Source organism: Meriones unguiculatus, chromosome 1, assembly GCF_030254825.1.
Source record: "Meriones unguiculatus strain TT.TT164.6M chromosome 1, Bangor_MerUng_6.1, whole genome shotgun sequence".
Lineage (NCBI taxonomy): Eukaryota > Metazoa > Chordata > Mammalia > Rodentia > Muridae > Meriones > Meriones unguiculatus.
In genome coordinates this window covers 175,581,049-175,607,320 of record NC_083349.1, presented here as the reverse complement: position 1 = coordinate 175,607,320, position 26,272 = coordinate 175,581,049, and the positions used below count along the sequence as shown (strand labels likewise).

The 26,272-nt window shown below is 38.4% G+C and overlaps 2 protein-coding genes across 2 annotated transcripts; both read right to left on the bottom strand.

Moving 5' to 3' along the window:
- Positions 1-14,806: 14,806 nt before the first annotated feature.
- Positions 14,807-15,746, bottom strand: LOC110562670 (putative olfactory receptor 10D4). The gene has a single exon (XM_060377401.1). It carries the CDS (start codon positions 15,744-15,746, stop codon positions 14,811-14,813), a length of 936 nt encoding a protein of 311 aa, XP_060233384.1. The 3' UTR covers positions 14,807-14,810.
- Positions 15,747-23,187: 7,441 nt separating this feature from the next.
- Positions 23,188-24,120, bottom strand: LOC110562671 (olfactory receptor 10N1). The gene has a single exon (XM_021659502.2). It carries the CDS (start codon positions 24,118-24,120, stop codon positions 23,188-23,190), a length of 933 nt encoding a protein of 310 aa, XP_021515177.1.
- Positions 24,121-26,272: the final 2,152 nt, after the last annotated feature.

Here is a 26,272-nt window from a genome sequence, read left to right as displayed (position 1 = left end):
ACATCAGAAGAAGAAGAAAACAGGAAACAAGTTAGGAGCCTCCCACAGAGAGCCTCTGAAAAGCTCTGCCCTGCAGACTATCAAAGCAGATGTTGAGACTTACAGCCAGACTTTGGGCAGAATGCAAGGAATCTTTTGAAAGAAGGGGGAATAGTAAGATCTGGAGACGACAGGAGGTCCACAAGGAGAGCAACAGAACCAAAAAAACCAAAGAACACAGGGGTCTTTCCTGAGACTCATACTCCAACCAAGTACCATGCATGGAGAAACCTTAGAACCCCTGCACAGATGTAGCCCATGACAGTTCAGTGTCCAAGTGGGTTCCATAGTAATGGGAACAGAGACTGCTTCTGACATGAACTGATTGGCCTGCTCTTTGATCACTTCCCCCTGAGGGGGGAGCAGCCTTACCAGGCCACAGAGGAAGACAATGCAGCCACTCCTGATGCCACTTAACAGACTAGGATCAGAAGGAAGAAAAAGAAACCCTCCCCTACCAGTGGACATGGGAAGGGGCATGCGTGGAGAAAGGGGAAGAAGGAAAGGATTGGGAGGGGAGGAGGGAGGGAACTAGAGGAGGGATACAAAGTAAATAAAGTGTAATTAAAAATAAAATAAAATAAAAATAAAAAAGAAATAAAAAAAAAGAAAAGGAACCACGAAGGTTGTGACAACAAGGTTCCAAAATACAGAGAGATAGGTAGGATAAATATAGGAGTTAGATATTTTAGGGGAAAAGTATGGCAACGACTTAGAGTTTTAGTAAATTTGCTCCATTATGCAAAGATGGATGAATATCTGAAGTAGGCCCCTGTTTATTTCCACAAGTAAATTGTATACTTTAAATATTCTAACATTGCCGACTCTCATTTGATATATGAAATTATCACACCTTGGATCACACCTAGTATTCTGTTTATTTTCACAAGGAAATTGCATACTTTAAACATTCTAACATTTAATATATAAAATGATCATGCCTTGTGTAGGCACACTTAGTTCACACTCACAGAGCAATCGCATGTGTCTGGTAAGGAGTAAGATGTACTAACTGGAAACTCACAGCTATTACTCCAAGCAGTTATCAAAGGAACCCTGCTATTACTAAGATGCTTCCTGGTCACATGACATTGAGATTGGAAAAGAATTCTGATATAGTAGTTTGAGACTCCCCAAAAGTAATGTAGTTATAATAAAATAAGATATCTCACTACCTCAAAAATTGCATGGCATGATAAAAGGCAGCCGCTTTTTTAAAATTAAATTTTTATTTTTTATATTAGTTATAGTTTATTCCCTTTGTGTTCCAGCTGTAACCTCCTCCCTCATTCACTCCCAATCCCACCTTCCCTCCTGCATCTCCTTCCATGCTCCTTTCTAAGTCCACTGATAGGGAAGGTGCTCCTCCCCTTCCATTTGACCCTACCCTATCAGGTCTCATCAGAACTGGTTGCATTGTCCTCCTCTCTGGCCTGGCAAGGCTGCTTCCCCATCAGGGGAAGGTGATCAAAGAGCAGTTCATGTCAGAGACATTCATGAGTTCATGTAAGAGACATTCTTGTTCCCCTTACTAGGGTACCCACTTGGATACTGAGCTGCCATGGGCTACATCTGTGCAGGGGTTCTAGGTTATCTCCATGAATGGTCCTTGGTTGGAGTATCAGTCTCAGAAAAGACCCCTGTGCCAAGATATTTTGGTTATGTTGCTCTCCTTGTGGATCTCCTGTCCCCTCCAGGTCTTTCTATCTCCCCCTTCTTTCCTAAGATTCCCTGCACTTTGCCCAAAGTTTGGTTAAGAGTCTCAGATCTGATTTGATACATTGCTGGATAGAGTCTTTCACAGGCCTTCTGTGGCAGGCTCCTGTCATGTTTTCTGTTTTCCTCTTCTTCCAATGTCTGTCCCATTTGCTTTAAGCTTTTTCTAGTGTGTGCCTCAACAGTATGAAATGCATTCATGTTGATCCACAAACTACAGAACCTTTCCATATTGCAGAATTGAAATTTAAACATATTGGAAATTTCATAATGAAACTCCTTAGTTTTTGAACAAACGTATAACTAATTTTGAAAGAAACCACAGGCAACAAAGAAATGCAGAGAGTAGGAGAAATAGTCTTCTCCAGAGAAGAACCCACCAATTGGATATCCAATATCAAACAATCAGCTCTGAAAACATATGCATATTAGGAACATTACAGATTGTGCAGGTTTTATTTAGGAATATATGCACAACATATTTGTCTGTGTGCAATTTACATACAAGTATAAGAATTATCAGTGAAAAGAGACATCAGAAGTTTGAAAGGGAGAGAAAGGAAGGTATATGGAAGGTTTGGAGGGAAGAAAGAGAAGGGAGTAATGATATACTTTAATTTCAATAATAAAGGAAAATATATCACTTAACAAAACTCCCTCTTATCTGCCCCCAATTTTCTCCCCAAATTTCCACTCATTACTAACCATTATTTTCTTTCATTTTTAAATAAATTATACTTTTCTAGAACCTAAAATGGCTGTGTTCACTTTACGGTGACTGGCTTGTCCCTTTTAGCTCATAGTGATTGTCTTGTTATATAATCTCTATTATATGCTATAATAGCATAGAACTGTATATTTTTCAAAGACAACAATCCTTGTTATTCCTATGTATTTTAATAGTTTTTATTCCAATAAGTATTTATTTGTTAATATCTATATATTTATTTTAAAAATTCTAATGTTGGGTGTTATAATTGAAAGTTATTTTAAATGCTTAGAGCTTTTGATACAATCATTGACAAATTTATTTAGAAGGTGTCAAAAGAATGAATGATTATTCCTGCTTTGCCTTTTGCACATCTATATATTTCTAGTTTCATGTAAGTATAGATATATATTCAATTTAAAACACTCTGTTCTGAGATTCAATCATATTTTGAAAGAAATCTTTATCCATTTTTCATTGTTATAACAAAATTCTAGTGACTGAGTATTTTGTAACAGAATGACATTTAATTAACTCAGAGATCTGGAGACTTGGATAAATGTACAGGTCAAAAACCATAGATGAAAATAAGAGCAGGAAAATGTGTGTGGAACCCCAATAACCATGCCTCATTCTTTTTTCTCAGATTCTAAAAAGCATTTTGAAATGATTTTCATTTTCAGTCTCGTTAGACGTGAAGCCAGACAACAAGGTGTGGTGGAAAAGCCAGCTGAACATGCTAACCACTGATCATTGGAAGAGTCCACCAGACAAGCAAAACTGTTATTCTGGGTATTGACAGCATTCAGCTGCTAACAAAATACAAAAAAAAACAGGCATTAGGCTTGGGCATAGGTGAGCTTTAACCATCAGTAGATTATTGCAGGAGACCAGATTCCAACTGTTCTTAATACAGGTGGAGAAATGCAGAGGTTAAAACAGAGCCAGCAGTGTGGTCAGCGCATATCCAAGACCTATTCACAGCACTTCCTACCAGTTGTTCCCTAAGGAATTTTTTTATATAACTTTTAATAATTTTTAATATTAATTACAGGTTATTTACTTTGTTTTCCAGCTGTAGCCCCCTCCTTTCTTCCCTCCCAATCCCACTTTCCCTCCCTCATCTCCTCCCTGTCCCTCTCTAAGTCCACTGATAGGGGAGGTCCTCCTCTTCTTCCATCTGACCCTAGTTTATCAAGTCTCATCAGGACTGGCTGCAATGTCCTCCTCTGTGGCCTAGCAAGGCTGCTCTTCCCTGGGGTGGGGGAGGTCAAAGGGCCTGCCTCTGAATTCATGTCAGAGACAGTCCCTGTTCCCCTTCCTAGTGAAAAATGACCATTCTGCCAAAAGCAATCTACAGATTCAGTGCAATTCCCATCAAAATGCCAACACAATTCTTTACAGACCTTGGAAGAAAAATTATCAATTTCATATGGAAAAACAAAACAACCCAGAATTTCCAAAATGATCCTGCACAGCAACAGATCATCTGGAGGTATTTCCATCCCTGAACTCAAGCTGTACTACAGAGCAATAGTAATAAAAATGGCATGGTAATGGCATAGAAACAGAATGGTGAATCAATGGAACTGAATAGAAGATCCAGCAATAAACCCACACATCTATGGATACTTGATTTTTGACAAAGAAGCCAAAACCATTCAATGGAAAAAAAGACAGCATCTTCAACAAACGGTGCTGGTCCAACTGGAAGTCTGCATGCAGAAAAATGAAAATAGATCCATATTTATCACGCTGCACAAAGCTAAAGTCCAAGTGGATCAAAGACCTCAAAGTAAAACCAGACACACTAAATTGGTTAGAAGAAAAAGTGGGGAAGAGCCTAGAACTCATTGGCACAGGAGACAACTTCTTGAACAGAACACCAACAGCACACGCTCTAAGAGCAACAATCAATAAATGGGGCCTCATGAAACTAAAGAGCTTCTGTAAGGCAAAGGAGACTGTCATCAAAACAAAACAACAGCCTACAGACTGGGAAAAGATCTTCACCAACCCTATATCTGACAGAGGGCTAATATCCAGAATGTATAAAGAACTAAAGAAGTTAAAAAGCAACAAATCATGCAATCCAATTTAAAAATGGGCTACAGAACTAAATAGAGAATTCTCTGTAGAGGAATATAGAATGGCAGATAAATACTTAAAGAACTGCTCAACATCCCTGAGAAATTTACTAATGTTCATGAGCTCTCTGGAAACATAATGAAGTATGTTAAGACAACAAGGAAGTCATGAAAGTCTGCTCCGGGCAGGGTGGGCAATTAGGAGCAGGCCTTTTGTCTCCTAGTCAACGAAGATACGTGTTTCAGGCCCATAATGTTTGTTCATGTGTGGTTTTGTGTCTGTTATTTGAGGTTTCTAATAATGAGAACTCTTTCATACAGAAGGTAAAGTTTTCTTTATAAGAATGATGTTACATTGTAGAAATGATAGTTGTGAGGGAGCATCACAGTAACCAGCAATACCGTGCCTTATAGACAGCCCGTGTTCTTCCCGGGAAAGATGGGAACTAAAGTACTGTGGGCAAAGAGAGAGAGTAACCCTGATCTAAGTAAAGTAAGAAATGATACTGAGTTGACACCGAGAAAGAATGAAAAGAGGCACAACTGTCTCTAGTCTTCAAACAGGAGGTATGTCTGGCCCAAGGTGTAGGAAATCTCTGTTGCTGTGTACTATGCCCCTTGGATTTCTTACCCAGAATTCAGGTCGATTTTACACTGTAGTTGGTTGTGGAATTACTTAGGAGGACTCAGGGATTATAGAGGCAGAAGAATGTGGAAACATATCACATGTATTCAGCTATTCTATTGTGAACTTATTAATTTTTATTTAAAATAAAGAAATTGAAGGCATGTGATAAGTGACAAATTTTGAATATATTACTAATTTCATGATGCATTTCTAAGCAGCAAGCGTTACACTCTGGAAAACTCTTATCAAGGATGGCTTCACTCCCTTGTTCCTCAGCAAATAGATTAGAGTCAAGCATGAGCGAGACAATATTATTTAATATTTTCACAGCACAAAGCAGAGGTGGGCACTACAGGTGGAGAATGCTTTCTGACTGCCCCCTGCTGAATGGGATCTCAGAATAGCAATCCCAATGTGTGCATAGGAGACAAACATAAAGAGAAGCATTGGAGCCAGAAACCCAACTCTGATGGAACCCACCTTCTGGGCCTGTCAGCTATCAGTATAAGCCAGAAATAAAACTGCAGGAGTGTCACAGAAGTGGTGGATATGATTGTTTTTAAAGTAGGCGATAGGAAGAGGAAGAAAACAAAATCAAACAAATAAACAATGTGGCCAAAGGGCAGCTCCATCTTCACGTGGGTTGCATGTCTAGTGGAGGCTGGTGGGGCACAAAGGAGGATTTCTTTTTTTTTATTTTTATTTTTTTTTTATCAGTTACATTTTATTAACTCTGTATCCCAGCCGTGTCCCGATCCCTCATTCCCTCCCAGTCCCTCCCTCCTAACAAGGACTTTATTGCCTGTTTTTAGATCACTTCCCTCTGGCAGGGCTGCCTTGCCTGGCTTCATTCAATGAGGATTTGCTCAATCCGGATGTGACTTGATGTGCTGGAGAGGGCTTAATGGGGGTGGGGGTGGGGGGACTTTTTCTGGAGGGAAAGGGAGAGGGACTGGGGGAATGAGGGCAATGGGAAACTGAGAGGAGAGGAGGAAGGGGACACCCTTAGGATATAAAGTAAATAAGCTTAAATAAAAATAAAAATAAATAAAACCACCATTAGGATGACAGAATAAAGACAGGGGATCAGATGTTTTCATTTTCATTTGTTGCTCCATCCTGTTTATATTCACTCCCTGGGTACATACAGAGGATGCCTGTTGGAGGGAGTCGAGGAAATCTAATGAGAATTAAATATTCATACTTTTCCTCTAATAGGATGCACTAAGACTCAGTGTTGATTATTAAACTATAGTAAGGAATGCTTAGCCTCAGAATAGACCATATTTTCAGGGTGGCCACAGAGTCTTAGTGTAATCAGATCCTTTGGTGACTCCTAATCTTTGTCATTCACAAGCCTCATTATCTCCTTCCTTTGGAGTTTACACATGCACCCATGTGGCACATGTGCCATAAATGCATATCCATGCATTGATAAATAAGTACATAAAACCTTTAAACATTATTGAAAACACAGAATGCTGTTTCTAGCAAACATGTGCAGTCCAGACAGTGACATAATAGGATACTCAAACTCCCTTAACAAACACTCATTTCGATTTGAATAAAACCCCAGGTTGTGCCTCCTTTCACTGTTGGTGAGGCAAGTCTTTCCAAAGGTCTGGGTGGTCAGTGAGACAAAATTCATTCCAGTAATTTTCCCCCACATTAGGTGTGTTGGAGAGGTTGATTAGTCAGTTCCTCTTACAGGATTTATTAATAATAAAATAACTAAATCTTTGACAAAACTTGATAATGGTTCCCAGGTAAAACTGCTTTCGATTGAAGACTCAGATCACACTAGTTCCTGAGTTGTTAAGTTATTACATGCTCATCTCTTTTCTCTCAGGGTAATCTTAGAATGTCTGTATCTCTGAAAGGAGAGATTATTCCTTAAGCATCATAGTTAAATTATGTAGTGAATTAATTTTGATGTGATTAATTAAAAAAGTTCAATAGTTAGTATATAGAATATTTTTTCAATACCGACCATGTAGAGGCTTTGTGCTAAATCCTTAATATTTTCAGATCATCACTGGTTTGTCACACAGCTGGGAATAATTGAGATTGAATTAAAATCCCCCCAGAATATTTTTAGTGCTGTGAGACCTCATTACAGTTGTTGCTTAGTAGCTTAATAGATATCACCAAGTCTCTTGAAGGAAGTATTGCTGCTTGGAACAGAAAGGGAGGAAATTCAAGTCCAGGACTTTGAAGGAACAGGCTGGTGCCATGCACAGTGGATATGACTGTGAGACTCCAACCACCACTTCTTTATTTCTGTGTTCCTAAACCTCTTTAAGGAGAGCTCACAGATCTGAACCCCTACACTGTAAGTGGAGAATACATAGAAGAGTTAAATGGAAGCTTCTCAAACCATATTTGAAGGTACCATGGTGTGGATAAGAAGCTGCAAGCCAGCTGGTGTCACTCCTATGCAGATTCATAGAAAGACTTTCAAATCGGTTGTGTTTTCAGATGCGGTGAAGATAATGCAAATGTCTGTTCACTCTACGGGGGGCACTGAACAGTTGTACAGCATCTGCAGGCTATAAAGAACTGTTAATGAGAACATAACCTGACGCTAGTTCAAAAGATAACCGAAGGCCAACTTGCCTGTAAGGGGAGTTGATGGGGGATTACTAACAGTGGGATGGATGAACAGCCACTGACAGATGACTTAATGCAGCTACGTCACAGAAGTCACAGAAGAACCCTTCCCAGCCTGGATGATGACTCATGAACGCTGCATTGCAGAGCTCCTAAAAGGATTGCAAGCAGCTTGCTTTGCTGGTCTGAAAACCTCTTCTGACAGCCAGTTGTTTATGTATTAATATTTTTTTACTGTAGCCTCTGGAAGAAGTAGTATAAATCCTATGCATTTCAGCTTTAATGAAAAAATGACCTTGAAGAGTTTATTTACTTTTACTTGGTGGAACATTATGTATCCTAAGAGGGGAAATTGAGATGCTTAACCAACCATCTTTCTGCTTATTTCATTACTTCTGACTGATAAATTTAAATAGACTTCAGTATGTGAAGTATTAGTCTTGTTATAAATAAATGTTAATTATTAATGAAAGAGAGTATTTTATCCTGCTTCCTCTCAGCAGCATCTCTGCTGATGCTCCTATTCTATTGGCGTGGAAAAAATCCACAGCAACTCGTTGCCAGGCAACCACAGGAGAGCTTCCTGAGTCAGCCAGGAAGCTGTCCTACAGCAGGCCTTCTTATGAGCTTCATTTCGAAGAAGATAAACAGCTTATCAAGTAAATGTTTCAAGCACAGCCAACAATGAACCAACTCATCTTCCAACTATATTAAATTTTGTCTGGCCATAATTTTTACTGTAGCACTATACAGCAAAATGTAAAATAAATACATCATTGTAAAATATGCCAAGTCATAACACCCCAGTTTCATTAAATGATATTAGTGTATCAATTCTGAATATTATTTTTCTTATGCTTTAGAAAATAAATTAAGAGATAACTATGAATTATCCTCTGGTTAATAAAGAAATTTAAGTTCTAAATTGCTTTGTCTGCACACTCACATGGACATTAGCATGATGTTAATATTAGTGTGACATTGCTTTACCGGGATCAGGGTTCCCTGTTGCTAGCCTCTGGGTTCATTCATTACGGAACAGATTGAGGCTCTTTTCTTATTTACAAGTTTCATTGTTCTAGCATGGGAATTTTAAATTAATTTCCTCTTTCCCAAATGCAGAAATTATGGTTTTAGTAATAGTCACATATTGCCTAAGCATTACAAATACAAAAGATGCCCTGACACTTCATAATATTAAAATTAAAATAAAAACAATATTTTACTACTGCAAGAAAATGTGAGAAATTTCATGGTTTGGGCATATTAGCATGCAGGAAGAGAGCATCTGGGGGAAAGGGCAGGGTGCTGTCAGCTCTGTTAGGGTGTGCATCAGGTTGCCTTGCTCCCTGGAGTCCAGAAACCAGGAATTTGGGTGTAGGCTTCACTTTGTAATCAATATGATACTAAGATGTTCAGATGGTTTACATTCTGCCATACCCAGGAAAACAGCCAACGATAGCTACCTCGTTCTCTCATGGATAGAGAAGCTCAAGTACTCCCTTTTCCTTGTTTTGGAATTAGTCAGAAAATTAGACAGTGACATCATAGTATCTGGGTATTCCTAAGGGTCCTTTATTTCTTTTGGTATACATTTCTTTTGTTCTCCATTTTATTACATAATTATAACTACTTTATTACTTAAATTAAGTAAATCTGTTGCTTAGTTACTTAAATTTAAAACTATTTTAAATTTCAATGTGTTTTGTTTACAGTCTTACCCTTCCTGAAGTCTTTCCAGATCCATTTCGCTTTCCCTGTCCACCAACTTTAAGTTCTTTCTCAAACACAGACAAAAACCCAATGCAACAACAAAACCTCCAAATCCCAAAATCAAAATATGACAACATTCCCTCAAAAACTCCACAAATTGTAACCAAATAAGAGCAGACAAAAAATAACAACAAAAAAGCAAAAGAAAACAAAACAACAACAAAAAAAAATGCACAAATGTAACTCCATTTATGTCTTTTTTGACTACTCATGTTAATTTTGTGTACTTATGTTTGCTAGGTCCTAGCTATTGTATAGAACAGGGGATCAATTACTGTTTTGAATTATTCACAATTAAATACACACACACACACATCTCCTATTTCATTCTTTTGAGATTTGTGTCATGATGTTCAGTTTTCTATTCTCATTATGAGGTTGAACCATATTTGCAAATCAGTGCATTTGGCTTTCCTTTCTCCCAAACCAAAATCTCCTTTCATAGATGTTGTTTACTGGAGAGTTGACTGGACATCACTGAGTTATACACTATTCAGCTTTTGCCTAATAGAAATTTGCCAAAAGAAAAAACAAATAGGTAGGGGGTTGGCACATGCCTGTTTGTTTGTTTGTTTGTTTGTTTTTGTTTTTGTTTTTTTTTTAAAACCTAGGTGAATTTGCAGGCATGCAAAATACAAGGGTTATACAGATATGGTGGCTTCTGACCAGACTTCAAATGAAGTTACTGAGGCCAGGCAGTAGGGTGTGGTCTTTGTAAACAGTTCATGACAAAGTCACGCATAAAGCTCTGATGGTCAAAACTAAGCAAGAATGGAGATCTCTGGATATTAGATAAGTTAAGACTATGGAACATTTCTCATGGAAAGTGAAGCTAGCTGAGGAAAGAGGCCATGTGGGTCACAATGGCAAGATCAAATTCACAGTGCAGCTGATGCCCATCCAGGGACCTGGATGCCGAGCAGAGCAGACTTCTCCAGGATTTAGTGTTTGCCATTCTGAGGTTCAGTCTTGCTTTAGTCTAATCATTCTTCCACTTCTTCAGTTGGGAACTGGAGTGTTTACCTTGTGTTATTGTACATTGGAACTCTGCCTCTTTGCATTTACGGGGTTCAGTTCCTAAAGTCTAGACACAGATGCTGGCTGAGGCTTGAACTTTTGAACAATTTTGAAACTGGGGGTGGGGGGCTGGGAGGAGTGCAAGAAAAACTGTTGTCAGTATATATTTTATGAGAGAAGAATCTATTCACAATAAAAACAGAGAAGAAAAACAAAGAAAATGGTTGGTAAGAAAATAAGTGATCTTTGAATTACTGGATAGGTATGAGACATTGAGATAATGTTAATTTTGGAATATGTAATCCTGTATGCTGACATTATTACTCATGATGAAAACTTTAATATATGTATGTACCTTGAGCAAATAGTCACAAGCCTTGTCTTTCTCTGCCTCTACATTCTAACCAACATGAAGTGACTACCTTCTGCCATATATTTCTGGGAACATGATTTACTTATCACAGAATCAAGTGATCATGGGCTGAAGACTCCATAATTACCAGCTAAAACAGACTGCAGCCCTCCTTAATTTGTCCTGTCAGATATTTTTATCACAGATAAGCAATGCAAGTGGCCTAAGAACAAATGAGAGATGGATAATGGGATACTTGAGGTGAGATTTCTGTGTAACTGATTATTTTTATATTCTTAGAGCACCTAGTTCAGAAAACTAGTCACAACAGAAACAGGACCTGAAGAGCTTGGTAGTGATATGTAATTTGTAGACTTTGCAGTGTTCATAATATTGATGAAACTGAGGTCTTAGGGGTACATACATTGAAAGTATTTGTCACATGGTGTCAGACAAGAATTAACAATGTTCCAGAAGCTCAGGTAGAAACCTACTCGTTATATATTATCAGGACAGCTTCACTCAGGTGGGCACATGCTTAGGTTTAGGTTCAGGCACCCAGGAACTGCTTTGGAAACTGTTACTAACATTTCTGTAATTCAACCCAATTGTGTCAGTTGCTTCCTACATACTTAAAACTAAAGCCTTCTGTTATTCACTTAACTAATGTTCTCGTCTAGAATTATAGTAGTATTTGTCTTTAACTGGTGCACGGCAAGGGAAAGAAAAATTTGTTTTTGATTTGATTATTAAATCAATAAGTATTTCATGCCAAGAAACAAAAAGTATCCATCTATTACATTATTATTTCCCATTTGTCATCCATTTTTCTATCCATACTCTCATTTTCCCAAACAGGTGAGTCAGTTCAAAGGTATAGGATAACCATATACAATTAGAGTTGGCACTTTAGACTCAGGAGGGAAAAGAAATGCTGTTTAGTCCAAGTGACGCTCCTTCATTTGATATGTTTTTTTTTTTCATCTTTCTGAAAGGAATGGTCTTCTCTCATGAAAGGTTTTCTTTCCACAATAAGTCCAACAGAGCCAACTAATAGGGCCCAGGGAGCCTGTGGAGACTGAATTACCAACCAAGAACCATTCATGGACTGGACCTAGGCCCCCTATACAGATGTAGCCAATGGGCAGCTTGGTCCTCATATTAGTTCCCTAGTAAGGGGATAGGTGCTGACTCTGACATGGACTCTGTTGCCTGCCTTTTGATCACTTTTCTGTGGCTGGTCTACCTTGCCAGGCCATAGGAGAAGAGGATGCACTTTGTCCTGATGCAAGTTGATATTCTGGGGTGGGTGGTTGGGGGGCACTCCCCTTTTCTGAGAATTAGGGGAGGAGAAAATAAGGAAAACAAGACAGGAAGGTGGGACTAGAAGGAGAGGAGGAAGCAGGTTACTACACAGATGTAAGATGAATAAGTAAAAGTTAAAATTAAAAAAGTGGTAATTGAAGCTACATTTCAAAGTCTGAATGTTTATCTTCTCACAAGGTAATGAGATGCAGTGTAGAGTTCTCTCACAATACAAGGTGACGTAATCCACTCTGAGCTCTCAGCTATGAGATTGCTACAGTGAATAACTGACCCTACATGTGATAATGTGTTGCCAGCATTTTAAAATATTATGTCTGTAGTTTAATCATGAGTAAAATATGCCCATCAGTGAACATACATGAGACGTTAGCATTTATTGTAAAACAGACCCTAAACGAATGATTCTCTTCAGCTTAAAGATACAGTAAATGTTCTGAGCACATGGAAGGCAGGCACTGCTGAACGGTGATGGATCAAAATATTAACTTTGCCTTTGGCCTGTGAAACACTTGTTTCACTGTTCACTTGGTTAACAGACCATTGTAATAATCACAAAATACCAATGACTTAGAAAAGACCCTATTTAATGTGCAGAGGAAAATACCTTTCTGTTCATGTAATTTTTGAGATAACACATCAAACAAATGATAAATAACTCCACTGGGGACAACAAATGACTCCAAGATGACATAATGACAATAGTAGAACATGAATGTGGTATGTGTGTGTGTGTGTTTAAAGAACAGAGGAGGCACTCCAAGTTTTCTGCTACATTTTCCGTCTATGATTGATAACCTGGACAAATGTGGAAGGGAAGAACCAAGTGAAAACTGGTCTCTAATTTACTGTGGCATGCTTGTTCTCTCGCTCCTCAACCTCTTCATCATCATCATCACACACACACACACACACACACACACACACACACACACACACTAAACTTAAAATAGAAAACAGACAAAAGAGACAAGGTTGTAAACATGTCCATTTTGGCATTCTGTCCAGAAGGAAAGTGCAGAAAGGAAAGCGTGTGTGTGTGTGTGTGTGTGTGTGTGTGTGTGTGTGTGTGTGACATAGGACAGACTACCGTGTGGTTCCTGAGTAGTAGAATGTTTGAACTATAAGCTCCTGATGCAATGGGTAGTTATTCCACTTTCAGTGCTTATGCTGAATATTGAAGAGGCTATAAATCTGTGAGTTACCTTTGACTTTTTAATATTAGTATGTTTATTATTTCAAAATAATTCTGGCCATCTGAAAGGATTTATGTCCTATTGAGTTACACTGCTCCCTATTTGATTTTTTTAAAGGCAGATCTGACCACTTGTGTGTTAGAGTATCTCCTCTTAGAGATCCTGAGACAGTACATCACATCCCCTGGTTCCTGGAATGTACTGTCTCTGGAGTGCTTTGAATATTTCCTGACAGAGCTGCCCACACTTAGTAGGGGTGGCTTATAATTTCCAGTTGTGGAAGAATTCTTCATCCGCCCATGCTGATAGATATAAACTTAATGAAAACGACATACATCAACCATTCCATTATGCAGTACCAATTTTTTTCTACAACAAAACTATGTTTCTTTCTTTCTGCCTTCTCTACTTCTCCACAACTTATTTATTTCTTCTTTCCAGACAGAAAAAAAAATTGTATCATTTAAGAAAATCATTGAGTCTTGAAGATTGAAAAAAATAAGTGAAAACTAAAACCAAGACAAAAGGAAGAATATATCCACTAAAAACGTAACTCGGTTTTATGAATGAAATGTATCTATTTTATTGGCTTCTCATTTTGGAGCACGGAGATTACCAAATGGTAGATGAGTTATAGATGTTAGTCTGAAAAAGAAGAAATGCACACGTTTTCCCATGGAAAGTTACAAATACCTGATTTACAGACATTACACCTAAACTAATATTCCTGATTTTAAAGTGAATGAATATTTACAATTTAACTGGTCTTCTGTCTGATTTGAGACAAATTTTACAAAACCCAAGTGGATTTCTAGTAAGAAATAATCCATGTTTGTGCTTTATGGAAATAAAATCACAACAAGAAATACATATACAATCCCAAAAGATGTGCACAAGAAACAACTTTGAAATACTGCAAGACTGTATGATGTGAAGAACTTGCCTTAAGTATGACTTACAGCAGTTTGGATTTCTGAGTTCTGGTAGAAATCTGGAGCTTGGCTTCTCCATTTTTGAAAAGAAATAAAATTCTGAGATAGTTTTCTTGAAAGAACAAATGAGTCTAATTTCCTCTTTGAGGAGTTAGGTGCTTAAAAATACTTGGGGAGAATCCATACAGCATAAAAATCAACACAACATTTGCTAAGAGATTTCATCACTCATATTTCATTATAAAACATAAGGGAGTGTAAAATAAATACATATCATCAAACAATGAAGGAAGTGGTAAATTGATGTAATGTAAATTTTCTTTTACTATGCCTTGAAAGTTATAGAGATGTCATGAAATAAGTTGTAGATGCAAATCCGTCCTTTTCAATGGTGAATTAGATATTGCTCAGGAAATATTTAGATCTTTTCATTTACTTTCCAGACTGAGACATCTCTTAAGAAACACATGCCTCAAGGCTATTTTCACATCCTTATTTCTCAGGCTGTAGATCAATGGGTTGAGGGTGGGTGTCACAAGATTGTTCAAAATCTGAATAATTGCACTGAACAGTGGGCTGGGACTGGGCTGTAGATAAATGATGATGATAGGTCCGTAAACACAGATGATGGATGTGAGGTGGGCACTGCAGGTGGAGAATGCTCTCTGCCTGCCTTTTGTTGAACGGATTTTTAAGATGGAGATCCCAATCCGAGTGTAGGACACAACAATTAGAAAGAAACAAATGAGAGATAAAAGGCCAACATTTGTAAAGCCTACTCTCTGTGCTGCAGAGGAGTCCCCACAGGCCAGAAGTAACACTGCAGGCATGTCACAGAAGTAATAATCCACTTCACTGGGGCCACAGTAGGGCAACTGGAAAGTGAGGGAAGTTAGGATAGTGGCATGCACACAGCCACTCATCCAGGTCCCTGTGGCCAAGGCACAGCACAGTCTGTGGTTCATGATGACTGTGTATCTCAGAGGGAAGCATATGGCAACAACGCGGTCATAGGCCATCACTGTGTACAGGAAGCACAATGTGCAGCCCAGACAATGATAGAAAAAGTGTTGTACAACACAGCCCTGGAAAGAGATCCCTCCACCCTGTCCTGAAAGATAAGACAACATCTTGGGAGCTGTTGTGGAACAGAAACCCAAGTCAAAGATGGAGAGGTTGCCCAAGAAAAAGTACATGGGCGTGTGGAGTCTTGGGGAGGAGATGACTGCAGTAAGAATGAGCAGGTTTCCCAGGAGGGCACAGGCATAGAACGTTGAGAACAGGAAGAGCAGGACATCCTCCAGGCCGTCTGTCTCAGGGATGCCCAGTAAGGTGAATTCTGTCACCATTGTGTTGTTTGTCATGCTTATGAAAGAATCTTTTCCTAGGAGTCTATGGAAAGAAATTCTTGGTAAAGTTTATTCTGTGTTTGGGTTAAAGGAATTTAAATAATGGGAATGGAAGAGAAAAAATATTCTGCTATTTACAGAAAGATGTTCTGAGCAGAGTTGCCTTTCTTGCTAATGAGGTATATTTTCTTCATTTAGGTTCTTAACTGCAGATGATGTTCCCTAAAAATCTCCCCTGGGAAGTAACTCCCAGGGCAATTGCAGGTGGTGTCCTTCAAGATCTCACCCAGAAGGTAACTTACAAGGCTAGCATCCTTTCTTCACCTTTTATACAAAGGATCCCATTCCACCATTCTAGATGCTCCACTGTGATTCTAAAAATGAACAAAAAGACTGTAGAAATGACATTGTAGTGATTAAGATAGAGTGGCAGGGATGGACGGAAAACAAAAGGAGTGAACATAATCAGGATATATCATACACACGTGTGATATTATCCAATAAGAAATTTAATTAATAAAAATTTATCTTTCCAATCACATTGGCACCTAGATTCTAGAACTGAGGATAATAGGAATCACAGCCTACAGTGTTTATACACAGAAAAGGATATACCTCAGAATTTTAAGTTCTAGATGTGAATATCACTGAAACTGGAAGCTGAATGAATACACTAAATTTTTTGTTAGTCAGCAGCATGAATTTATGCCCTCTCTTCTTTGAAAAATGAGGATTTATGATTGTACATGGGCTTATTTTGTGGCTTGTATAGTGCAAAATTGATAATGACATAGGGAGTGAAGTCTCTGGAGCCACTTCTTGTATGATAGCAAAGCTTTGCCTACTCTATTCTTTCTTCATTCTCTCTGACACACATGATAACCATCTCACAGGTTCACATGTGAACACACAAATAAACACACACATGCACAGACCCATGTCCAAACCTCACTATCTATATTGCTTTACAATTTTAAAGGCGATTTGGCGTATATGTCACAAGAGTTAAAGTAAGGATATGTAGATGTTCAACAAAGCACTCTCAAAAGCACTTTATTTACCGACTGTATAAAGATCAAACTTTAAACAATACAATCATAGACATTTTAAAATGAATGAAGTTTTACTGCTCTTAACAAAGAAAGGCTGCATCCAATTTCTCAGTTTTGTGAACATAAGAATGTATCATCATATAGTAACTTCCTTTAATTCTCTAATAATTATTATTTAAGTCACTCATGTAGTAAATACAGTGATTTTTCAGATTATTTCTTAAGTATGTGGGGCCAAAATAAAGAGCTACTCATGAAACTGAAAATCTTCTGTAAAGCAAAGGACACTGTCATCAAAATAAAATGACAGCCTACAGACTGGGAAAGATCTTCACCAACCCTACATCTGAAAGAGGGCTAATATGCAGAATGTATAAAGAACTTAAGAAGGTAAACACCAACAAACCAAGTAATCCAATTAAAAATGGGATACAGAACTAAACAGAGAATTCTCGACAGAGGAATATTGAATGGCAGAGAAACACTTAAAGAAATGCTCAATGTCATTAGTCATCCAAGAAATGCAAATCATAACAACCCTCAGATTTCACCTTACACCCATCAGAATGACTAAGATCAAAAACTCAAGTGACAACACATGCTGGAGAGGATGTGGAGAAAGGAGAATCCTTTTTCACTGTTAGTGGGAGTGTAACCTTGTACAACCTCTTCGGAAATCAATATGGTACTTTCTCAGAAAACTGGAAATAGTGCTACCTCAAGATCCAGCTATACCACTCCTGGACACATATCCAAAAGATGCTCAAACATACAAGAAGGACATTTGCTCAACTATGTTCATATCAGCTTTATTTATAATAGCCAGAATTCTGGAAACAACCTAAATGTTCTTCAACAGAGGAATGGATACAGAAATTGTGGTAAAATTACACAGTGGAATACTACTCATCAATTAAAAACAAGGAAATCATGAAATTTGCAAGCAAATGGACGGAACTAGAAAAGATCGTCCTGAGTGAGGTATCTCAGAAACAGGAAGACACACATTGTTTATACTCACTTATAAGTGGATATTACCCATATAATATAGGATAAACATACTAAAATCTATAGTCCTAAAGAAGCTAAACAACAAAGAGGACCCTAGGGAAGAGGCTGAAACCTCACTCAGAAGGGCAAACAGGATAGATATGGGAAGTAGGAGAAGTCAAGGAACAGGACAGGAGTCTTCCACAGGGAACCTCTGAAAGACTACCCACCAGGATATCAAAGAAGATATTGAGACTCATAGCCAAACTTTGTGCAGGGTGCAGGAAACCTTACGGAAGAATAGGGAGATAGAAAGACCTGGAGAGGACAGGAACTCCACAAGGAGACCAACAGAGCCAAAATACCTGGACCCAGGCGGGGAGGCTTGAGAGACCAATGCTCCAACCAAGGACCAAAACATGGAAAGGACCTAGATACCCTGCTCAGCAGAAGTCCATAGGATGCTCAGTTTCTAAGTGGGTTCCCTAGTAAGGGGAGCAGGAGCTGTCTCTGGCGTGAACTCAGTGGCAGGCTCTTTGATCACCTCCTCATGGGGGGTGCAGCCTTGCCAGGCCACAGAGGAAGACAGATGCAGCCAGTCCTGATGAGACCTGATAGGCTAGGGTCAGATAGAAGGGAAAGACTTCCTTCTCTATCAAAGGACTAGGGAAATGACATAGGGTTAGAGGAGAGAGGGTGGGCAGGACTAGGAAGAGATGATGGAGTGGCATACAGCATGGATGTAAAGTAGATAAATTATAATTAATTAATTAGTTAATTAATTAATTGGATTTTGGCTTAAAATAAAGAAGGAGTTACCCATGTGGAATAAACAAGCTAACCAGGATGTAAAGTCTAATTCTGGAACCATATTTGAGTTCAAGAGGAGTAGATATAGAAAATCCCCTTTCTAGTTTTCATATTTTGTAATTTTTTGATATATTCTCATATTTATTTCTGTTTCCCAACACCATGCAATCCTTAAATTATAGATTAACTCATAGACTCTACTACCTAAAACTGCATCCTCTCCCCACATTACGGCCGTAGTAACTGACAGGTTGAAACACCGAGACAAAGGTAAAGGACACACTTGAGCACTTACTGAGCCCGCAGAAAGCCCAAGGTGACGGCACTATTGAGTGCTACTTCCTTTCTACCTCCAGAGAAGTGATTGGGCTGACCGTCCTTCAGTTTCTGCATTAGAACTGAGAATTGCTCCTCCTTTGAATCACCTTCCGGAAGAAGGCCACACAATTGAATAAGTGGGCTTCAACTCCCTGGCAGCAATTTCCTGTTTGGTTGCAGGAACTGCAATAATTCACAGCACAGAGATTTTAAATAATTGTGATCTTCCTTTGGGTACTAATCTCAAGGGTAAGGAGTCTTATTGGGAAGCATCTCATTAACTTTTTGGTTTAATTGTGTTGTGGTTGGTGGATTATTCCAGTATCTTTGGTGAACACTTTTATGGGCTGACAGTGTTCAAGAACGTTCACTCGAAACCTCAAGCACATCCCTTAAACAGTTAACCTAGTCAGTAAAGATAATAAAATTGGATAATTCTGAAATCCAGTTTATCCCATACTGACCTATATGCTGAGGTAAAGTTCTCTGAAGGTAGAAGAAGTACTGTCTCAGAAAATGTTTTCTTAGCTGGAATCTTCAGGGTAAATCAGCAGACAGGGAAGGGAAGGTCAAAGGAATTTCCCAGCAGAGGCCTTGGTATATACACTGCCTGTGATGTAAAGGGGCTCAACATGCTTAAAGAATTCAATAGCTCTGCCTGAAAGCCAGAGCCTCTATTTTCAGTTTTTTAGGAGTCTTGATGAGTAGGAACAAAAATTGAGATCTTCCTGAGTGACATGGTATTCACATTTAGCCAGGGTAACTTGGTGAGATATAGTCTCAGAATATGAGATCAGTCATAATTTGAAGGCTGTCTTTATTCAATTTTCACCACTATAACCAAATTCCGAGGACAGTGTATAAAGGGAAAACATTCACTAAATCGGCAGATCTAGAAGCCAGGATAAATGGTTAGTTCAACAATAACAGATGAAAATAATAGTGGGAAAATTTGTTTGTAACAGCAATTAACACGTCCTGCTTGCTACTCTGAATCTGCAGAAAAGGGTGTGTGTGTGTGTAATGATTCTCACTTTTAGTTTTATTAGATGTGATGTAAGTCAACAAGGCTTGAAGAAGAACCAGCTGAACATGCTAACAAATGATAATTAGGACATTTCTACGATGATTGTAAAGTTTTTCCCTTAAAGAGTAAGATGGGGGAACTGCTGGCCTATGCTAGGGATGTGCTTAAGGAGGCAACATTGGCTCCAAAGAAGGCAGGATTGGGAGCTGCTACAACTTCTTGGCACTACATCTGTATCCTAGGAGACTGGTCAGGGATAAGCAGTCTTTCATTATTGTGGAAATCTTCCAGAATGGGTGACATAGTTATGACTAAGTGCATGACCACCACACAAGGAACATGGAAAGGATCATGTCAAGAAGCCTAATCTCCTATTCATATTTAATCAGATGAGCCAATATACCTGGAAACAATCCCAGAAGAAGTGAACCTCAGCAAATCATTTTGGGAAGATCCACCTGGGACTCAGCTGGGAAGAGCATCAGTGCTAATGAGGTTGGCATCATCTTCAACACCTTTGGCATCGGATGAGGCAGCAAATGAGCTTCACCATAATCTATCTCTTCTCACTCACTCAAGGATGGACTAGTGTCACTATAACAAAACACTCAGAGAAAAGACATTCAGTTAGATGTAGTCCATAGATACAATGAAATACATATATCAAATCTTAGATTTTTGGCAATCCTAATTCTTTCTCCTCCAGTGTCCCAGTACATGGCACTGCAGCTCAAGAATGCTGCTCTATACACCATCTTGAAACATTAGGAGCTCTTCCCCGACATTTTGGGCAAGCAACAGTCATAGAAGTATCTGTAGACTAAAGACATTGTCATCTGTAAATTTTTAGGCACAGACTGGAAATACAGTGATGCTTTCACTCAGCTGAAAAGGGAGAATTGACTGATTCAGTGATATCTGGTTATTCATGAAGAGAGTACTAGGCTGCCAGCACAGCTGCCTCCCCGGGAGATGGCCAGCAAAGAGATATTGATCACATCTGTGTTGGCCAAATGAAAAGTTCAAAAAGTCATCAGTGTACTCCTGGGACCTTCATGGGGAGCCCAAAGACTTTTCTCGAAACAGCTTTACTCTAGAGGCCAATCAGAATTGAGATGACATCATCATAGAGGAAATGATTTAAAAAATGGCAAAAGTAGGAAGAAATCCTGAAGAGTCATCTTCTGAAAACAGATCAATTCAGTTGTGGTTCCAGGTTGTAACAGTCATGCTCTGAAAACAAACAAACAAACAAACAAACAAAAACTATGGTTCAAGGTGATGACAGAATCTATCTGTTAACACAATATGAAAAAGAGGAGGCATTGGATTTGGGCCCAATAGACTTGGGTTTAACCATCAGTAGATCATAGCAGGAGACCAGATTCCAACTGCTCTTAGTACAGATAGAGAAATACAGAGTTTAAAACAAAGTCAGTAGTGAGGTCAGTGTAGATCCAAGACCTCTTCACAGCACTTATTATCAGATGTTTACTGAAGAGATTATTAATTTATTAGCTCTCTGTAAACACAATGAAGTGTATAAAGCTGCCACAGAGGTTGTAAGGCTCAGCTCCTGCAAGGGTGGGTAATTAGGAACAGGAGTCTCTTAGTCAACTAAGGTATGTGTTTCAGGTCTATAATTCTCATTCATGTGTGATTTTTGTGTCTGTCCTTTGAGGTTTCTAATACTGAGAGCTTTTTCACAGAGAAGGTAAAGCTCATAAGAACAATGTGTAGATGTATAGAGATGATAGTTGTGAAGAGAGCATCACAGTGACCAGAAAATACCATGTCTTATAAACAGCTCATATTCTTCTTTGTGAAACAGGGGAACTGAAGTGTTTGTAGGTAGAAAATGAGAGTAACCACTTTGTAAGTAAAGCTGAAGTAGGGAGTAAAATTAATTTGACACTGAGAAGGGATGACTGGATCACAACTGTCTCCAGACTTCAACCAGGAGAAATGTCTGGGTTGAAGATTATAGCTATAGGACATCTCTCTGTGTGGATTACTACCTCCTTGGGTTCTTCACCCAGAATTCAGGTCTAGTTAATGCTGTAGTTGGCTATAGATTTACCTAGGCAAACTCAGGGATTGTAGAGGTAGAAGAACACAGAAAGTGTTATAGGCATAACACATGTATTCTGAAGTTCCATTTTATTGCTGATTTGTTCATTTCTTTATTTAAAATTGGCAATTGACCACAAAGGAAGAGGATCCAGACAGTCCTGATGAGACATGATAGAATAGGATCAGATGGTAAGGGAGGAGGGCTTTCCCTTTCTGTGGTCTAGGGGAGGAAGGTAAGGGAGAAGACAGAGGGAGGATGGGACCAGGAGGAGAAGAGGGAGGAGGCTACAATTGGAATATAAAATGAATAAGTTATGATAAATAAATAGTGTTTCAATTAAGCCAAAATAAAAATAAAATAAAACCACCATACTTTAAGAAAAAAGCAAAATAAAACTGGGAATTAATGATTTATAGGAAGAGACAAAACTTTATAGGGAGAGAGAGTTTTTTAGAGTGTTTTTGTCCTTTAATATTTCTACATGTTTTGATAATTACTTACTTTAAGGGGTTTATCTTCAGTAATGAAAAATATAACTATATTTCTTTGAAACAACAAAGGAATCTAAAAGACAAGTTTAATTTCAATTTATAGGGAATTTAATGTAATTTGCTGCAAATTGTTTGACCTTATAACATCTTACTGAGGCAAAAAAAAAAAATGTTAGGTCTTTTCCTTTAATAAACAACAAGATAAAATGAAATTTAGTATGATAAAATAACAAGTAACACTTTGGAATTAGACAAAATGTACCATCAAGGAAAAGAGCCTAAGAGAAAGCACAGAAAAGAGAGTCCCATTAGTTCACATATTCATGATTCCATAAAAACACTAAACATGAAGCCATAATGTATATGCAGACCCGTGTTGTAGACTCGTGTAGGCTATTGTGCTCTCTGCTTCATTCCCTATGTTCATGTGAACTTTGCTCATGCTGATTTAGAGGCCCTTGTTTCCTTGGTGCTGCCCATCCCTTTGGCCCTTACACTCTTTCAGCCTCTTCATCCTTAGGGTTCCCTGAGCCCTAAGGGTAGGGCTTTGACAGAGACATCCTGTTCAGGTCTGAGTGGTCCAAGTCTCTCACTCTCTGCTTAATTCCTGTCTGAGGGTCTTTGTGTATGTTCCCATCTGCTGCAGGAGTAAGCTAAAAGACAAAGTTTTACATCCTATTATTAAGTCCACAATTCATTTCTGAATAGCAAGAATTACACTGTGGAAAACTCTCCGCAAGGATCTCTTCACTTCCTTGTTCCTCAGTGAATAGATTAAAGAGTTCAGCATGGGTGAGACAATATTATTTAATATTTGCACCACAGCCCCAAGCAGAGGGTTCGGTGTGCGCTGAAGATAGATAATGATCACAGGTCCATAGGCACAGAGGATGGCAGTGAGGTGGGCACTGCAGGTGGAGAATGCTTTCTGCCTGCCCTCTGCTGAACGGATTCTCAGAATAGCAATCCCAATGTGTGCATAGGAGATACAAACACTGAAGAGAAGCATCAGAGCCAGAAAGCCAACATTGATGGAACCCACCTTCCGGGCCAGTGTGTTGTCAGTACAAGCCAGGGGTAAAACTGCAGGAAGGTCACAGAAAAAGTAGTCCACTTGATTGGATGCACAGTAGATTAATTGAAAGGTAAGAGAGGTCAGGATGGTGGCATGAAGACATCCCACCGACCAAGCCATTGCTACCAAACCCAGGCACACTCCAGGTTTCATGATGAGCATGTATCTCAGTGGGTGGCAGATGGCAACATAGCGGTCATAGGCCATCACTGAATAGAGGCAGCCTTCAGTAGAACCCAAGAAGTGATAGAAGAATAGTTGGGCCGCACAGCCTTTGTAAGAGATAGCTGGGCTCTGGCCAGAGAGATAGTGGAGCATCTTGGGGCAGGTTACTGATGGGAACAACATGTCAAAAATGGATAAAAGTCCCAAGAAGAAATACATAGGGGTGTGAAGGGTAGATGAAGAAACTATTGCTGCAAAGATGAGCAAATTTCCAAGCAAGGTGAAGAAGTAGATGAATAAGAACACAACAAAGAGTAGAGTTTCCAGTCCTTGTGTCTGGGGTATTCCCAGTAAAATGAAGTCACTGAGTAGTGAGTAATTCCTCATTTTCTTCAAAGGTGGTCTTGGTAGAAATAACGTTCAACTAAACACAAAATCCAGGAAGTAGATTAGTTATAATAAGTAAAATGCTAGTATAATAATCATCATTTTGCTAAACATCTAAAATTGATCTTTTGGTCTGTTCATGGTTATGAAACAACCTTCATCAGGACACAATACTATATACATCATACAGAATTAATGCTTGATTAATTCACATTTCTGCAGGAGCATGTATAGACAGAACAAGTCTGGTTAGGGTGTTCTCCTTGGTGAGGATTCCTTGATGAGTCTGGAGGCAGTAAATGGTCTCAGAGGGTCAAGAGTTTCCTAAAGAAAAAAAAAAAGCATCAAATAGCCTTTCCTAAAATATTCACTGGGGAAAGAACCCATTAGTCCATTGGTAGCCAGGAAAATGTCAGCCTCTCTATCCTTATGACTTGGTTCCATCTCTGCATACTTTAAAAAGGAGACACACACACACATACATACACATACACAGAGAGAAACACACACAAGAGATACACACATATACACTAAATGTAGCGAGTTGTTTTAGAAGAGAATTAAATTTAAATGTATAATTATAATTTATAATTAGAAGTGTCTAATCATTACAGATGGTGTTGAAATTGAATCTAGATACTTTCTAGAAACACTTTGTGATTAGTAAAGTATACGTATGTTTCCATATTTGGAAATACTATATTCCTTCCTGATTACCAACACAAAGCTAAATAAAATTTAACCCAGCCAAGTAAGGACTGCCTCAGAATACAAGCAGTAAGTTTCAAACAGAAAAACATGCTAAATATCTTTAACCAACTGCATACCTGAATAATGTTTAACAACATGACATGAAAACACAAGTGTCTGATTATTTTGCAAAACATTTTTAGTTATTCAAAGAGCTCACCCCACATGTTTATCAAATGTGTACTTGAGCATCACAGGTTCATTAGAGCTGTAGATTGTGAGTTTCCCCTGGTCCTGCTGCTGGCAAACACAGTCCTGCTCTGTGCTGTTTTTTGTCAGTGGAGGAACGGAAGTAAGCTGCTGAGAGTAAGAAATCTACTCTGGGTTTTGTGATTGGTTGTCCTGTCAGTGCTCCCATTTAAAGGTCCTTGTGAGTCATGCAAGCACTGACGATGTTCGCATCTGCAGCTTTACATCTATGATCTTTAGTTTGGACTTACCAAGTATATGAAAATTGTCCAATTTTAGCTGTCCCACTTACTAACATTGATTTCTGGTCGGTTTCTCTGATCTTTCCTTTTTTTAATATAATTAATTATTACTGATAGGATGGTATTCTAAGTATTTATTAGAAGAAAAAACAACTCTATGTACACGCAAGAAGGTCTTAAGTAATCAAGTCCATGTTCTTAGAGAGTAATTAGTCCTTGTTAGTCATTGGTGCCTCAGCATTAAGCTTAATATATATATATAAGCTTATTATATTATTCCCAGTAAAATGAAGTCACTGAGTCGTGAGTAATTCCTCATTATCTTCAAAGGTGGTCTTGGTATATATATGTTAATTAATATATATTATATATACACATATATATTATACATATATGTGTATTTTATATATATGTAACATATATGTTGCATATAATGATATATAAGATATGTAAACTCAATGACAACTCCATAATTGCTGATAACTGATTATCAAGTTCTTGAAGAAGAAAACTTCAATACTAATAAGTTGGAGTAACAAATTAAGGAAATTGTTGGGAGTAATCCCAGCATTCAGGGAGGAAGAGGCAGGCAGATCTCTGTGAGTTCAAGGAGAGCCTGATCTACAAAGTGAGGTCAGGACAGCCAAGGCTACAAATAAAAACCCTGTCTCAAAACCAAACCAAACCAAACCAAACCAAACCAACCAACCAAACAAACAAAAAAGACAAAAGGAAAATTTTCCTAGTCCCATTCATTTGTCTGCAAAATTCACAATGTCATTGTTTTTAACAGTTGAGTAGTTTTCCATTGTGCATATATGCTACATTTTCTTTTTATCCATTTTTCAGTTGAGGGACATCTAGGTTGTTTTCTGTTTCTGGCTATCATGAATAAAGCTGCTATGAATATAGTTGACCAAGTGTCCTTGTGGTATGGTGGAACATCTTTTGGGTATATGCACTGGAGTGAG